The 15,799-nt window shown below is 33.9% G+C and overlaps 1 protein-coding gene across 1 annotated transcript; it reads left to right on the forward strand.

The window, feature by feature from the left end:
- The first annotated feature begins 1,992 nt into the window (after positions 1–1,992).
- Positions 1,993–15,598, forward strand: LOC110464438 (sodium-coupled monocarboxylate transporter 1-like). The gene is made up of 15 exons (XM_021519651.1): positions 1,993–2,613; positions 6,622–6,687; positions 7,372–7,423; positions 7,862–7,929; positions 8,154–8,308; positions 8,743–8,883; positions 9,343–9,472; positions 9,975–10,063; positions 10,690–10,814; positions 11,005–11,075; positions 11,198–11,284; positions 11,477–11,730; positions 12,123–12,223; positions 13,109–13,218; positions 13,612–15,598. Exons 1-15 carry the CDS (start codon positions 2,203–2,205, stop codon positions 13,843–13,845), a joined length of 2,094 nt encoding a protein of 697 aa, XP_021375326.1. The 5' UTR covers positions 1,993–2,202; the 3' UTR covers positions 13,846–15,598.
- Positions 15,599–15,799: the final 201 nt, after the last annotated feature.

Raw genomic sequence — 15,799 nt, forward strand, 5'->3', positions numbered from 1 at the left:
TGACTCCTAATACACATTTCGTTTAGCTCAATTGATTTTTGTAACCTTGAACGAAAGTCAAGGTCACCTACGTTTACAAAATTTAAATCCATTCACATGAACAACCTTGCCTAATATCAAGACCCAAAGACCTTTAGTTTCGAAGAAACACAAGTTAAAGGAAAAGTGGGATATGACAAATTTACCGGTTGTCAATGATTGGAAATTCCTTATGTTGAAAGATATTATTAATAACCAATTTCAAGCAAGTATAAAACATAGACTCGTTTTAGGACTAGGTAAATTAACGTGGCAAAAATCGGAATTTTCTCATGCGTAATAACATTTCACATACTTTTCTGCTTTAATCTTCAATAAAAAAAAAAACCATTCAAAATATCAGTTGGAATATGTTGCACACAATGATGATGATATCATTTTATAGTAATTGTGTCATTTAAATGCTCTAGGCGGAATTGTACTACCGCAACTTTAACACCCATACTGGTGGATGTAAATAAGGTCCCATTTGTCATAGAAGAATTCTTAAACTTACTGTTCCTGATTTAATTCAGCTTCCTATACCCATACTTTTTGTATTTTTCTTGTTTTGAAATTCCAAGCGGGGGCCGACGTTAATGTTAAATCTCCATAGGCGTTGACGCTACCTTATTAATGGGACGTTTAGATGGAATGTAGAGCTAATCGTGTATCTGTTTTCCCCACTTTCATCTAATTAGAACTATTGAGGGGAAGATAATAATGGTAATTAATAATAGATGTAACAATATTGATTTTGCTTAAAAAAATGCCGTTCTTTCCAACAATAAAGGACCAACTTACAAAGGAATTAATAGAAATATAAGTAAACTTCTTACACAGTTAAACAGTTCTAAATTACATATCTTCTTTATCTTGTACATTAAATCGAGTATTTCATAATAATGGAGGCACGGTAGTCTAGTGCTAGGACGTCGGGCTCGTTACCGAAGGGTTGCGTGTTCGAGTCACGTGTACCCCAGGTCTGGTATGATAGTCCAAATAACGCTCCATAAGGTCACATGTAACCGATAAGGATCCCTGCACCGCTGCCAAAAACTATAACTGTGGGTCGGAACGTTTTTCCAGTATGACTACAACGTTAATAAATCGATATAAAAGTTAATGAAGATGTTGTGGGACCAAGCCAGGATTCGAATCATTGATCTGCGATCATTATACTCTAGACACATGAGCTACCTGGTAAACGGCAGTACTGTAGTCCTGTCGCGTACATAAATCAAAAACGCAATTAAGGTGAAGTCATTGTATGACGTAGAGCTAGAATGGGATTATGTTGTGGGACATGAATCCTTAAAAGTCTTTTAAATTTTAGCGAGGAAATATTATTGTAAAGAGTCAATAATTTAACAAAACATCTGTGCTGAAAGATATAAGACGCCGAAAAAACTAAAACTAAAATAGATTCATGTCGTGTAAGGTGGGACTCGGTGATCCTCGTACCCATACTATAAGCTACTATGTCTGATATATAGTGATATACTATAAGCTAGTTTATCTTATTTAACCCGGTTTATCGTGGTAGCAACATAACGGTCACCTCAACACACATTGACCACTGACGACACAACCTACTGGTCAAGGTAGGAATTATCAGGCCCCGATAACGCCATGTTCGTGTGGACGTCTGCACACTGTTTATCATGACATGTCAAGCTTTAAATTTAACTTTGCTAAAATATTTAATAAACCCAAAACTTGCATAATTTTCTTATGATTAGTTAAACAAACAAAATCTTATAGTTTCTTGATAAGCAAGAAGATATATATTAAGACTTACGATACAGACATAATTCTGCTTTGATTCGCCTATACATGGTTAAGATAACCATGCTTCAACCTTTAAGAATTTGTCATTTATCAGGTGAATTAAAGATAACGTTACCAATGAAAAACCACGAGATATCTCGAGTAGTCCGAAAACCAGCTGGTAATATACAGGTTTGAGTCAAATGTGGTAGTCTAGGTGAATTTGGAATATTATAATTATACTTTGGAGAATGTGAATTATAGATTATATATTGGAATTGAAGTGCCGTGAAATATATCCATTGGTGTAATTCAACCTCGATTCAAATTGATCTATTTTGTGACGTTCACGCCCAGGAGTGACCATTGTCCACTTACTGTTGTCATATGACATAACACAACCGGACACTAAACATGGATGTTATTACTGAGGCAAGTTTAAAAACCTGCAAGAAGGTATGTGAACTCTGTGATGGAGAGCAGATTGGATCATTTGTTGCGGTAGACTATGTGCTATTTGCAGCAGTCCTAGTCGTTTCGGCTCTTATAGGAGTTTTCTACATGGTCAAGGAATACCGTGCGACGAAACAAGCCACAGCCGAAGACGTTCTGATGGGTGGAAGGGACATAGGTATATTTCCCATAGCCATGTCGCTGATGGCTAGTTTCATGTCAGCTATCACAGTGCTGGGGACACCGACGGAGATGTACAATAACAATACCAGTTATTGGATTGCAGGAAACGTCATCATCATTACAACAATACTAACAAATCATGTGTTTCTTCCTTTTTTCCATAACTTGAACTTAACCAGCGCATACGAGGTAAGCATCAAATATTTGTACTATTAGATTGACCATGCAAACGACTTTCCTCTTATTTAATAGGAATTATCCCAAACGACCTTGACCCTTGTTATCAATACATACATAAAACCTTGCTTTGTTTGTTACTTAACCCTTATTCCCCACCTAGTATAACATTCAATGAAACATAATTTCATCCATCCATGTCATCATGATACATGAAGCAACATAAATGATGCATAATTATGATGTTGAAATTACCACCACGCCCAATTTGAATGTACTGTTTTTGACGGTCTTTTTTTTTACCAGTAATGAACACAATATGTATGATGTATGATTAAAGTTATACGGATTTCGTTGATTTTTTGTGTGAAATACCACTGTTTCTTAGCATGCGTGCACTTCACGTCCGTTCATTGATTTATATCCACAAGGAAATGTGGTGTACAGATTAAAATTAATGTTAAGTTAGGAAACATGATGCAAAAGGTTAAATTGATTTCAGATTTATAGGTTTGGCACATAGACTACAATTCCTTTAAGTTAAAAATAAATAAAGCTAGACAGAGGTGTATAGACAACAGGGACACTTTAAGATACCTGTATATCTTTTGTAGCTGAAATGTATACGTCTCTACAACATACTACTGTGTTGTGTTATAGTTTAAATGTATACGTCTCTACAACATATTGCTGTGTTGTGTTATAATTTAAATGTATACGTCTCTACGACATATTACTGTGTTGTGTTATAATTTAAATGTATACGTCTCTACAACATATTACTGTGTTGTGTTATAATTTAAATTTTACTCGATTAGAGAAGTATGTTTGTAATAATTATAAACCAATTAGGTTTGTGACTTTGTTCATCAAGAAATATGATCGGAGAATAACAACTGACCAATAAGAACTTCATCTCTAAGTATAAGATTTCTAAATTCAAAAGAAAACGAAAAGTTTCATTGAATTTCCATTGAATGCGTACAATTGTCTCCATTTTGTCTCCCTCCACATTGCGGACATTAACGTTTGGATTATTACTAAAACTGATGTGTCATATTCAAGTTTCGACACATTAATTAAGATTATCTCTGGAGTTGCTATCTTATCTATAATAAATACAGTACTTCGGGTCCCTTTGATCCATTTAGCAACGATAGAAATATTTTTTAAATACATTTTACAGCCCATCAAATTGCTATGGAAAGAATAACGCAAAACATCGCACATTGATTTATTTTAACGTAATTCGTTGGTCTCAGCTGACAATGTTCGATATTATATTTTTCATCCTTGACCAATTGTTACATATAAAGTATCAATTCTTTATCGCTCTTGATGAATGTAAGATTTTGTATCTATTTGGTATTAATTTATTCATACATAAAGTCACCCATTAACATTAAATATCAAAACATTTATAAAACGTCCTTTTGTATTGATTAAGATGTGAGTCTTGAAATCGTCCTTTTGTGTTGACGGTGTGGCACATTGATTGTGTATATAACTTCAGACAGGAAACTATTTGGATTCACATTTCTCCTATCGGATTTACTTTATTTTGCTTCCATTTTACTGTTTAAGATCACACAAAACTTTAAGTTTTGTGCAATTGCTATCTGGGTAACCGAGTAGAGTGCTCTTTATAACGCCATCTGTTAACTCGTATCGATCTGCTACAGGATGTTTTTGATTAATAGTCAATCCATCAAATGCAAATAGCACTATCACTGTTATTATCAGAGTGTGTTTCGGTGACCAAATACCTTCTTATCTACATTACCCTTTTCTTTAATGGAATGAATTCAAATCGTTATTTTCAGTAATATTGGTTAGGTTCGTCTAAGGTTTACTTCTTCACGACAGGTTATTTTCTATTCAAATTATATCAAATTCAAAATTAAACTGCATGTTTTTGAACAGAAATTTAAAACGATTATCTAAATACCTTGCACACGAAATAAAGTGAAAATCTAAAAATAAAGCGAGTTTTAAAAGTTTGATTAATGGTTAGTTCAGGTAAATGACTATGTGTTGACAACCTAGTCTCAGCATGTTTTTGATATCATTAACGAATCTATTATGTTGTGAAACATTTTTAGCTTTATTGAAAAACTGGCAACCTTTTTTGTTTGTAAACCAAGTGATTTGTTTTCTGATACGTAAAACCCGTAAACATCTTCAATATTCTCAGGAATCAAACTTATTATTTAATTGTTATTTCTGTTTAAAGAGACTGTGTCAAAGACAGTGAATGATTCAATGTCTTCATGGACTTATATGTCAGTAACTTCAACTATTGATTATCTTATAACCAATGATATCTTCACGAGTGCAAACTCATTTATTACCAGAGGACAACACAGTAGACCTCTCAACATACTTTGCATGTGCATCAGTTATAAACGATAATGATAGCAACATCAAATGTTCAAGATTTATACCGTAATGTGTTCTACTCTGCCAATGCATATGAACAGCATTGTACATGGAACATTTCTGCATATATAATTGTGTTATTACGAAAGTATTTAAGCATGTGAGTATGTGTGCTAGGCGTGTAGATATCTATCCGATGTTCTTACATAAAACAAGATACACTTTTTTTGTATATGTAAAAACATGTATACAACACTTAAAACCCATTTCTTTTAAGTAAATATATACAAAAATGATAATGTAAAGGTCAGTTTAATGTTTACGGCTCGAGTATGGCGGAAAGCTGAAATTGTTTAACGAATACTAAACTAAGCAGTCGAAACTATTGGTATTGGTATTCTGCCATGCAAGAGATTTTGTTTTTACTTGCAAACAATAAATTAATCGATAAGTAATGATAAAACGTTAATGCTTGGACCAAAGCTTTACTAAACGATCACTTATGCTACGGTTGCTCCATATGCGTCTGAACCGGAAGTCTGCGGCTTTGAATGCATTGAAAAGAAAATACCATTCTAATTGGACAACATAGATTTGATATCCGAGTAATAAAATTCAATTCGATATCTTTCAATCAGTGAAGGATATAAGTTTAATCATAATGTATTTTGTGTATGTGTAAAACTCTTATGAGTGGAAAAGTGTAAATCTAGTTCCGTTTTCATACATACATGTACATAGAGATAAACCGACTTGTAAGTGTCAAACACTAGTGAGGAATACTATACCTATAAACCTATAAGACTGCGTCGAACGTCGATAAGAAGCTTTGTTTGATTATTCATCGAACTGATAACCATTGTTCATGTTATCGGTATATACCGTATACACCTGTTGGGCATGGGTCCACCCACACCGATAGGAGATATTGGTCGCCCGCCAATTTCTCTATTTATAGATGAAACACAAATACGAAACCATGCATTTTGCTAGTTTCTTGATAAATGAATACAGTCGTCGGTAAAAAAAAAAAAAAATGAAAATAAAACCAATATTTTTGTTGAAATAGGGAACTTGTGTATATAGTGTAAATAAGACAGGTACCATTTGTAGGCGCAAATCATACGGATATTAACTTTCACTGATTGATCATAATTTCTTATCGAAACCATGGTAGTGATGTCAAACCAAGTGTTATTGGAATTCAATTTATGTATGCCATAAGTCCAATCACTTTATTTCTGGAATATAATATTACATGTATCAACTAAAATATTCGATCATACGCAGATATTTAGCTCTGCCCAGTTTGGTGACCGCAATGCGTCTCTGCCAAATACTAGATGTTTGTTTTAATAAGAAATTCTATATAATTTCATAAATACTAGTAAATTATATATTTCAATTCTCCAAAAATGCTATCAACAAATTTCAAAGTTCGTTGTTCAGAATTTGGATACGTTTTTCAATGTTGTACCAAACACACCAGTATAGTTGTTCTTTAAATATTTCATTGTATTGGAGGAGTGATTTAACCTTATAATATATCTTATCAGTACAGTAGTTGTTTCATGTTCTTCAGTACTTGGAGAAGAGACTGAACGTTATAGCTTTCTCATCAGTATGTTTAATATTTTTCAGTACTTAGAGAAGAGATTTAATGTAGTTGTACGAGTGTGTGCCTCCGCCATATTTATGTTAAACATGGTAAGTAAAAACAGAAGAAAATATCATACGCCAAGGCTATTCTTAAGGGAGGTACATCTTAAATATTCTCCTTAGTATTATCCAGCCATCTACAAATGGGATAATGAAACATACCGCTAACGTAACGACGGGGGAATTCCTCGGTCATAACAATTGTATGACGTTATGAAATCAACGTTTGAAATAAATGTAATTACCAGAAGTGATGTGGAAGAAAAAATGTTGGGCTTGATATTTAAGAATTTGACCCCTTGTATTGAGATGTTTCTGTCCTATCCCCAAGGTGGAGAAAGATCATATATAGTTTATCCTAGAAATATTAATCTTCACAATTCAATATATGAGGCCTTATTGAAGGATATTTTACAAATACTTTAATATCGATAATACACTAGAACGCGTAAATGAATATATTTGAGGCAATAAGACCAATGCAATTTGATTTTTTAACATTTAAAAGTATGCTGATTAGTCATATTTCATTAATTTGGTTGCTTAAAAATATTTTCTTTTTTTTCATTTGCCCGTTCTAAAGAACCATGTGCCTAGTTGTATAATATTTAATAGTAAAAGAAGTTGTTAGTGTTCATTAAATATGTATACCTATATCTTTATAATCTTTCACAATGCACACAAGTGTTAAAGATAACTTGCAATGATGAAGATATGTTTCCTGTTTTGTAGCTATTGTATATGGGTGTTGTTTTGTACGCTCCTGCTTTGGCTTTGAATCAGGGTAAGTTTATTACCAGGTATTATATTTGTTATCGCAGACATTCTACAATGCCTTGATATGAAAAGTCAAATGTGGAAAAGTGAAAGCAAAATCAGTGGGATGAGGTAATAGTTATCGTTAACCAACTTAACTATAGGTATAGATTACCATTGTTAATCATTCGCCCCGCGTAAAGTTGTTTCCCATAAACATAGTAAAACAATATATATTAACTTGCTTGGTATTTGGTTAATGCATGCATACAACTTCTGTATGTGGACACACTATGGGAGTACACCTTTCTATACTGCGTATATATGCTCACTGTGTCTTTGATCATTGATCTTCGGCATGACAGGAACATGCGTTCTCCTTGGATATTTAACATGGATGTTCATGATGTACGTCGTTCTGTTTGGCTACCTAATTAGACTCTGTTGTTTGAACGTTTCTTTGTAGTTACCGGCCTGAGTCTGTCGCTATCCATTGTTTGCATAGGTTTAGTGTGCACATTTTACACAGCACTGGTAAGTTCTATTTATTACAATACCTTTTCTGTATATATTATAATTTTTATATCAACCAAATAAAATCTTCCATATGCACTTTGAAACTTGCAATACATAGAATGTCTTCAATGGTATCTTATAACAGATCGATGCTTAATACTGCGATAACAAACATAAAAACGGTAACTGGTTTTAATAAAGGCTAATTTTGTCCTCTAACAAACGTCATTTCCTACTGACAGGGTGGATTACGAGCTGTCGTATGGACGGATACGTTCCAGACATTTGTGGTGATGGCAGGACTTATCGCCATTATCGTAGTAGGGTCACGTGAGGTCGGTGGGTTAGACAAAGTTTGGAAAATAGCTGATCACGGAGGCAGAATACATTTCTTTGAGTATGTCATCTCATCGGTCAGAATAGCCACAAAACCTAATGTTGTACATATACCCATTATCATAACACATGCCATTCGATGATATATACTGATTTGAGCTGGAATAATATAATATTAGGTGTTTATAATAAAAGATAATTTATAGATTACACATTACTCCATTAAGACAGGCCCAACTGGATGATTATACATTAAGATTGTATTTGCAAAGTTTTATTGACGATCATGAAATCTGCACTAGTATACACTGCGATAATTGCCATAGCATCTCGTAAAAGGAGTGAGTCCTCTTTCAGCTGTTGATTTATTTGAAACCCTAAAACACGCCAGGCAATAATCATGATATCAATAAATAGTTTTCCCTTCAAATCCTAGAAGAAAAAACCCGCCTAAAATGATTGAGACTTATTAACGTTAAACCTCGATATTTTCAGCTGGAGTGCAGACCCTACTGTTCGTCATTCATTTTGGGCACTTGTTATTGGTTCAGTAGTTGGTCAGCTGACAATCTACGCAGCCAACCAGACAATGATCCAGAGATACCTGGCGATTAAAGAAATAACCAACTCCAAAAAGTGAGATACGACGCATTTGTATGTGGTTGACATATTAGTCGACGTGTGTATGGCTAGCACTCCATTCTATTTCACATACGAAATTATCCCAAAGGCAATACTAAGTAATAAATATATATAATATAGTTTAGCTTGGTCATCTCATAAAATCATACGGTTCAAGAATATGTTACGAGGATTGACAATTTTAAATGGTTAATTTATAAACCATTCTTTCTTTAATTTGATATTATTATTATACATATATAATGAGTTTGTAAGGTATATTCGACTAGTGTAAAATTCTGATAACGAAGCGATATAACTGCATATTCAAAGTTGACAGGTTTATAACATTAAAGATAACATATGTATGTTGGATATTTTAAATTACATTATGATCAACCATTGTGCGTTTATTGTTGATATTTGTAATGTTGGTATCCAATGAGAGTTGATGTAGTAATGATTTACTCCAAGGGCTCTGTATGTTAGTCTCCCACTGACGCTCATCCTGTCCACGGTGGTATGTCTGGTGGGTTTAGTCATTTATGCCACCTATCATGACTGTGACCCTAAACTCCTTAACCTCGTCAAGGCCAGAGACCAGGTAAGCAGGGTTAACATTTTCATTTTGACATTTGTAGATACTTTTAATAATGGTTAACCTTTATTCTCTCATTACTCACGTGTTTGTATGTTATGTCAAACACAACAGACGTTATTATCATCCATTTTATTTACTGTTGTATATTTTCAATGAACATGTATGAAATGAACATTTAGGTTTTCATTATATTGTAATGGGATAAGAATTCAAAACAAGCTTCAATGGAGCTCCACCAGTGTGTAGTCCATTGTACTTAGCTGGATAACAACTCAAATGATCAACACGAAAATGGCAATGGAAATGGAAGTGTCAATCATGTAATTTGATTCAGACCTGCATGTCAAGTAAAGTTACCTTTTGGAGAACATGACTTTTCTTTCAGTGGAAATGTTGATGATGATTTTATTTCTGTTGTTGTGTCTCTTTAATTCTCACTGTTATTTATTCGTATCAACTGTGCATTAATAATTTCTCCTGGAATACTGACACTCATCTTTTGCAGCTATTACCGTTCTTAGTTATGGATAAGCTTACGTTCCTACCCGGTTTACCAGGGTTGTTTGTCGCCAGCCTTTTCAGTGCCTCTCTCAGGTATATAGTATTAGTACTCATATTATTACATAATATACAGCGCACATGTGAAGTTTACTTTGACCCAGCCACTTTGACTAATCCGGTTGTTCCTCAATCCAGCCATTGCTTTTAGGGACTTATTTACCTTTTTTCTAGGCATAATTAAGTTAGTTACTCAGCGGTCCCTACATCCAAGTACTTGTCCTGAGAATAAAGGTGGCTGGGTTGTCGATGCTCCACTGAAATGCATTAAATTATAAAATGATATAAAACGCATATTTTGAAATAGGTCATATTCTCTATAGTTAAGTTTGCTGTCTTTGAATGAGAAACACAAGAATATTTCCCTAAGATTACTCAGGTTATACGAGAATAGCACATGATCTTTTCAATCCAATTAGAGAATATCATACTTCTATATTGTTTACTATTATTTCCGTCCTAAATATAAATACGCTTATGATTTTATCATTCAAATCGCATCGTGTAGTAAACCTCGACTTAGTGTTAATAGTGTTGGCTTATGATTCTAAAATAAATATCTGCTTTCAGTTTGTCGACTTTAAATCATCATTATTGACATTTGTTAAACAATAGCTTGAATGAAGAATTCACCAGTATTACCAAATAGTATTTTTATGCAGTTCTATTTCTTCTGGATTGAATGCCCTTGCCATTGTAATATTGGAAGATGTATTCAAGATATATTGGAGGTATCACGGGAAAGAACCCTCGCCCATCATACAGGGACGTCTTGCCAAAGTATTGGGTAAGCAGTCTTATAAACGAATCCGTTGGGTTTAATTGTGCACGCAATATGTTGCAATGTTACACAATAATTCGCTACTTCAGTAACATCATTTGAAAGTGTGGAAATCTGTTAGATTAAGACACAGAACAAACAAAAACATAAAGTGCTACTGTAGATTAAAGAACCAATCAATTTCACATCATTTCAGGTTTCGTTTGTGGAGGCATGGTGATTGGAATCGCATTTCTGTCCCAGTTTCTCGGACAAACTGTCCTTCAGGTAAGAACTATTGTTCTACAGGTCGATACTTATTTTTTCGCAAGTTTCCTTATATTCTGGTTTTATTCGTAATTCGGTCTGTGGTTTACCTGACATCCTGATTGCTTGCCGTTCTTTGACAGATCATGTTGAGCATCTTCGGTATGGTAGGAGGCCCCCTGTTAGGACTGTTCCTCAACGGCATTTTCATCCCATGGGTAAATACTGCGGTAAGTAACGAGAAAGTATCAAATGAAAATAGGAACATCTTGATCTTTTTTAATAGTATTATGGACAATATATATTTAGTAACGTAACAACCTTAACACTTATTTGGTGTTTTAGCCATTTTACCAACGATGAAGCGGTAATGTTCCTTCGTGTTTATTTTGTGTACATGCATTATCATTTTCATAAAACAGGGCGCACTTTGTGGACTAATATGCAGTGCTTTTCTGACGTTTTGGGTGGCTATCGGAGGTTCCATAATATTACCAGTACCCCCAATAAAGAATGTTTCGACATCTATATGTCAACACTTCCAGAGAAACTGTACGACGCCAGCGAACAATCAAAATATGTCAGCAATATACAGTACCGTACCATCTATTTCAACAACGTATTACAACACGTCATCAATAACCCAGACAGCAACGACCCCAAACGGTCAAGATTTGTAAGTATTCACTTATTCCGATCTACATTTGATGGCAAAGATGCCATCAATTATTACACTATTGGCACATACGATGCAATACGTTCCTATTATATGCGTTATTCTTCTTTATCAAGCTATAATTTGAATTGCAAAATAACCTTTATGAAACTATCAAATATTTATATATATATATTAAATGTTATAAAGACAATCTTTTTACATTAAATTAGTCAACATACACCATGTGAATGTTTATCTTTTGTCGTATCTCATCAGCTACTGGACTATAATTATTTACAGTGATGAATCCCGTACATACCGGTCTTCAAACGAATGCCTTTTGTGAATGTGTCGAAACTATTCAGTGATATGCGCCTGTATTTACTGCCATCTTGTCCTGTTTTCACTAGATGGATCTACCATATATCATACTTATGGTATGCCCTATTTGCTGTGCTGATATCCATAGTGGTCGGAATCATCGTTACGTTCGTGTCAACATTTTGTTTTGGTAAGGAGATTCATATTATTTTGCTTATTATTTCTATCAATATATATTGTTATGCAAATTTTCATTTGTAATTATACATAGTTTTCTGATAATGACGAAATAAATGAGACAACAACCGGTAGAAATATTTAAGCTATATTTCAAATTTCAAGGAACTCTTGTTTGTTGAATGTATAATATATTCATATATACCACTAAAGAAAACTGAACGTACTTCTATGAAATAAGATATATTCGTGGGGTCAAAATTACATGGTTTCCCGACAAAACACCATTTCGTAAGTACATGAATTCGTGGATTACAATTACCCACTCACACGGAGAATTGCCTTATATCAAACTTGTAATTACTTTGTGGACCTATGACTTCGTGGATAAAGAATACCCTGGAAATCAACAGTATTACAAAAACAATGAAAATTAATTATTTCACATTGTGTTAAAATATAAATACAATAACGAAGTAAGGAAACAATTGCTTAAACATTTATAAAGTCAATATCGAAAGCCAAACAGAGTAAACACTTTTTGCACTATTCTGTCATTGCGTATTGCAGAGTTATCTTCTCTTGTGCGCAGGTATTGATTGTTACGTCATTTGTTTATGAGAGTAACGTCATCAATTTTTGAGAAAACGACGTAATTTTCGCACACAAACCAATGACGTAACAATCAATACCTGCTCACAAGAGAAGATAACTCTTCATTACGCAAAGACGGAATATGGTCATTTTGTCCACTTAGAAATCACGAGTCAAAAGAATGAACGTTCTCTCATAGCGTTTCGAATATATGTAGAAATAAAACATACGGGAAAGGTGCCAATATAGCATTAATCAAGCATAAACGTGAAAATCTGAAATTGAAATATGATAAATATTGTAGACCTGAACCGTCCAGAAGATATTGAGAAAGAATTGGTACATCCAATTGCTGACAGAGTATGCTGTTATCCTTCTATATCATGTCAAAAGGTTCACCGTCTTTCTAAAAAGGTGAGTCTTTGCTTTTTTAAATAACGTGTGACTCACTTTCTGCTATAGAAATAAACAGTGCTTCCGACAATGACATACATGGTACAGTAGTGTATAGTAATTTTAGGTATTGGCTTTCATCTAACAGGAATCTGTAGTGTGTTTTTCTTATTGTAGCAGAAAGCTCCACCATCTTATTACTGTTTTTGTAAAATTAAACCTATTTCGGAGAAAGACCATACATTCATTTAGCACTAGTGATTGCAACCCTTATCATTAGCTGCATGCTTGCATTCAGTATTCGACCATTTTTTTGAAGGAACATGTCATTTTCCACTACTTTACAGTGAGATGACAGCCTCTAAAATCGTTTTAATATCATAGTTATGTGACTGGTGTGTTGCTGTATTTCAGCCTGCAGAATATTATGAAACGTCATTGAAAAAATATAATGGACATGAGAACTTGGACGTAGGGCATGACGGACCGTATACTGTAACAAACGGGGACCTCGAGCTCAAGTCAAAACTACGAGAGAGGACGCAAAGACGGAATGGCAATACATCCCGCACGTGGAATGATCCCAATCCCAGCTATTATGAGAACAACTTGATGCCTGATGACGATGACGCCTTAACAAAACTTTAAATGACGTCGATCTAATTTACGTTGGCCCTAGTCATTTCATGTGAATTTACAAACTATTCATCGATTGGGGAAAGCCTTTGTGATATTCAGACCTACTATCAATAAACAGTACAATGTAAATATGACAGTGTACTGATACCTTGTTGGGAAACCATAATATATTTATCATTTCAAGCAAACAGTGCATCAACTTCATTATTATTAAAAAAAATATGTAGTATTTAATACGAACTGTATATCCGATATTAAAGATGAAACCACACATTGACGTCTAAAGCAGACGGATTTACTGGTAGAATCATTATTAATTATACAAAGTATTTTTTTCTCCAAAGAGGAAGTTAACTATAATTTCTTTCCGCTATTTTTAAATTTAGAATGCATTGAACATCCACAAGCTATACTGAATTACTGTAAAATGGTATCAAACCACACAATAAACAATAATTGTTATACAAATTGAAGGTAAACGTCAGACATAAATACGTTACTTTGTAAGCAAAAAATGAGTAAAACAATCAAAAATGTTGGCATATAATTCCTATCAAATACGTTTATTTTGTTTAAAGATCTTGTTACATAGTTCCTATTGATCTTACTACTTACGTGTTGATATTTTTTTCTAGTTTTAAATTAAAGTTCATTTTAGTAGACTAACAACAATTTCACATAGTTTGAGTATGCACGTTTGCTGGTAACTGTGCGTGTGTGGATGAAAGTGGGTACGAGTGCTTATTCGCATATTATAATTTTCCCTCTGTTTTAAAGGGAACTGCATGCTAACCTGGTGTGTCAGCATTTATGTCCCTTCCTTGTATTTATATCATATTTACACTATTTGAAAAAAAATCCATTGAGGTCAATCCAAATAAACATATGGAAAACCTTTACCAAACATTCCAATTTTATTCTTTTATTAACCGAAACAGTTGTATGGATTTCTTGATAGAAGGCAGCGATATATGAACATATGAAAACGTTAAGTGTCTGAATCTGTTTTGAGTTGTTTCCCTTTTATCATACAATATGTGACTTTTCAGCTGAAAGGGAGAACACTCTCACTGATTACAATCACATTCTTTTTCTAACTGCGTGGGATACTGCGTGCTTTCGGTTAGATAACACTCGTGAGTGTACAATGTTTGACAGTAGTGCCAATCATGGCAGTTCTCATGGCTGAAGGGATTGCGGATTTGAATGATTCTATTAAAACTGTAAAAATCAATAAGCCTTCTCGTGCGGCGTATAGGTTCTTAGTTTTATATCATAATTGTACTTTGATATATTTAGCTAGTACTATCTGAAGGCACATTAATGCCATCTGTAGATATACGTCTAATGTTCACACAAAGACAGTGTGAACAATTCGACAGTAATACGTATGGAAGGAACGTTAACAAGTCTTTAGAAAACTGAAAGTCACAATACACAGATACATGTCATCCCTATTCAGGAAATTGTCTTGCTAATTTGATTATCTATTCGTGGTAAAAACTTCCGTATAACACAATGTGTGGTAAGCTTTAACTGTCAAATGAACATTTTCAACTTTCTTCATCACATATAACAAGCAAAACAATTATGTTTCGTCATCATCTTCTACCCAACCTACAAGCTTAAGGATCCCCGTACCACTGCCAAAAACGTTACGTAGTGTTTGAAACCGTACCGGCATGACTATAGATTTGACAAATTATTTTTGAAAAGAAAACAATATCATGTTATGAGAAATAACAAAGGTGAAATAAACAAAATGTAATCAACAACTGTGTTCTGAGTTTTAAAATGAATCAGCCAGGCTAGACCGGAATTCGAATATACTATCCCTCTAACCGACAGACCATCCTGGTCAACAGAAGTGTCATCAAAACGGAAGTTACGGGGAGGTGACTGCACGAAGAAACAAACTACAATGTAGTAGGACAGAGATCCTTAAATTTTCAAGTGAAAGCAA

Source organism: Mizuhopecten yessoensis, unplaced genomic scaffold (genome assembly GCF_002113885.1).
Source record: "Mizuhopecten yessoensis strain PY_sf001 unplaced genomic scaffold, ASM211388v2 scaffold10987, whole genome shotgun sequence".
NCBI lineage: Eukaryota > Metazoa > Mollusca > Bivalvia > Pectinida > Pectinidae > Mizuhopecten > Mizuhopecten yessoensis.

Excerpts from the sequence above, each read along its gene's own strand:
- LOC110464438 (XM_021519651.1), top strand. The coding sequence starts at position 2,203 with ATGGATGTTATTACTGAGGCAAGTTTAAAAACCTGCAAGAAGGTATGT. Across the intron at positions 6,688-7,371 it reads CCATATTTATGTTAAACATG|CTATTGTATATGGGTGTTGT; the intron begins GTAAGTAAAAAC and ends CCTGTTTTGTAG. Across the intron at positions 9,473-9,974 it reads TCGTCAAGGCCAGAGACCAG|CTATTACCGTTCTTAGTTAT; the intron begins GTAAGCAGGGTT and ends CATCTTTTGCAG.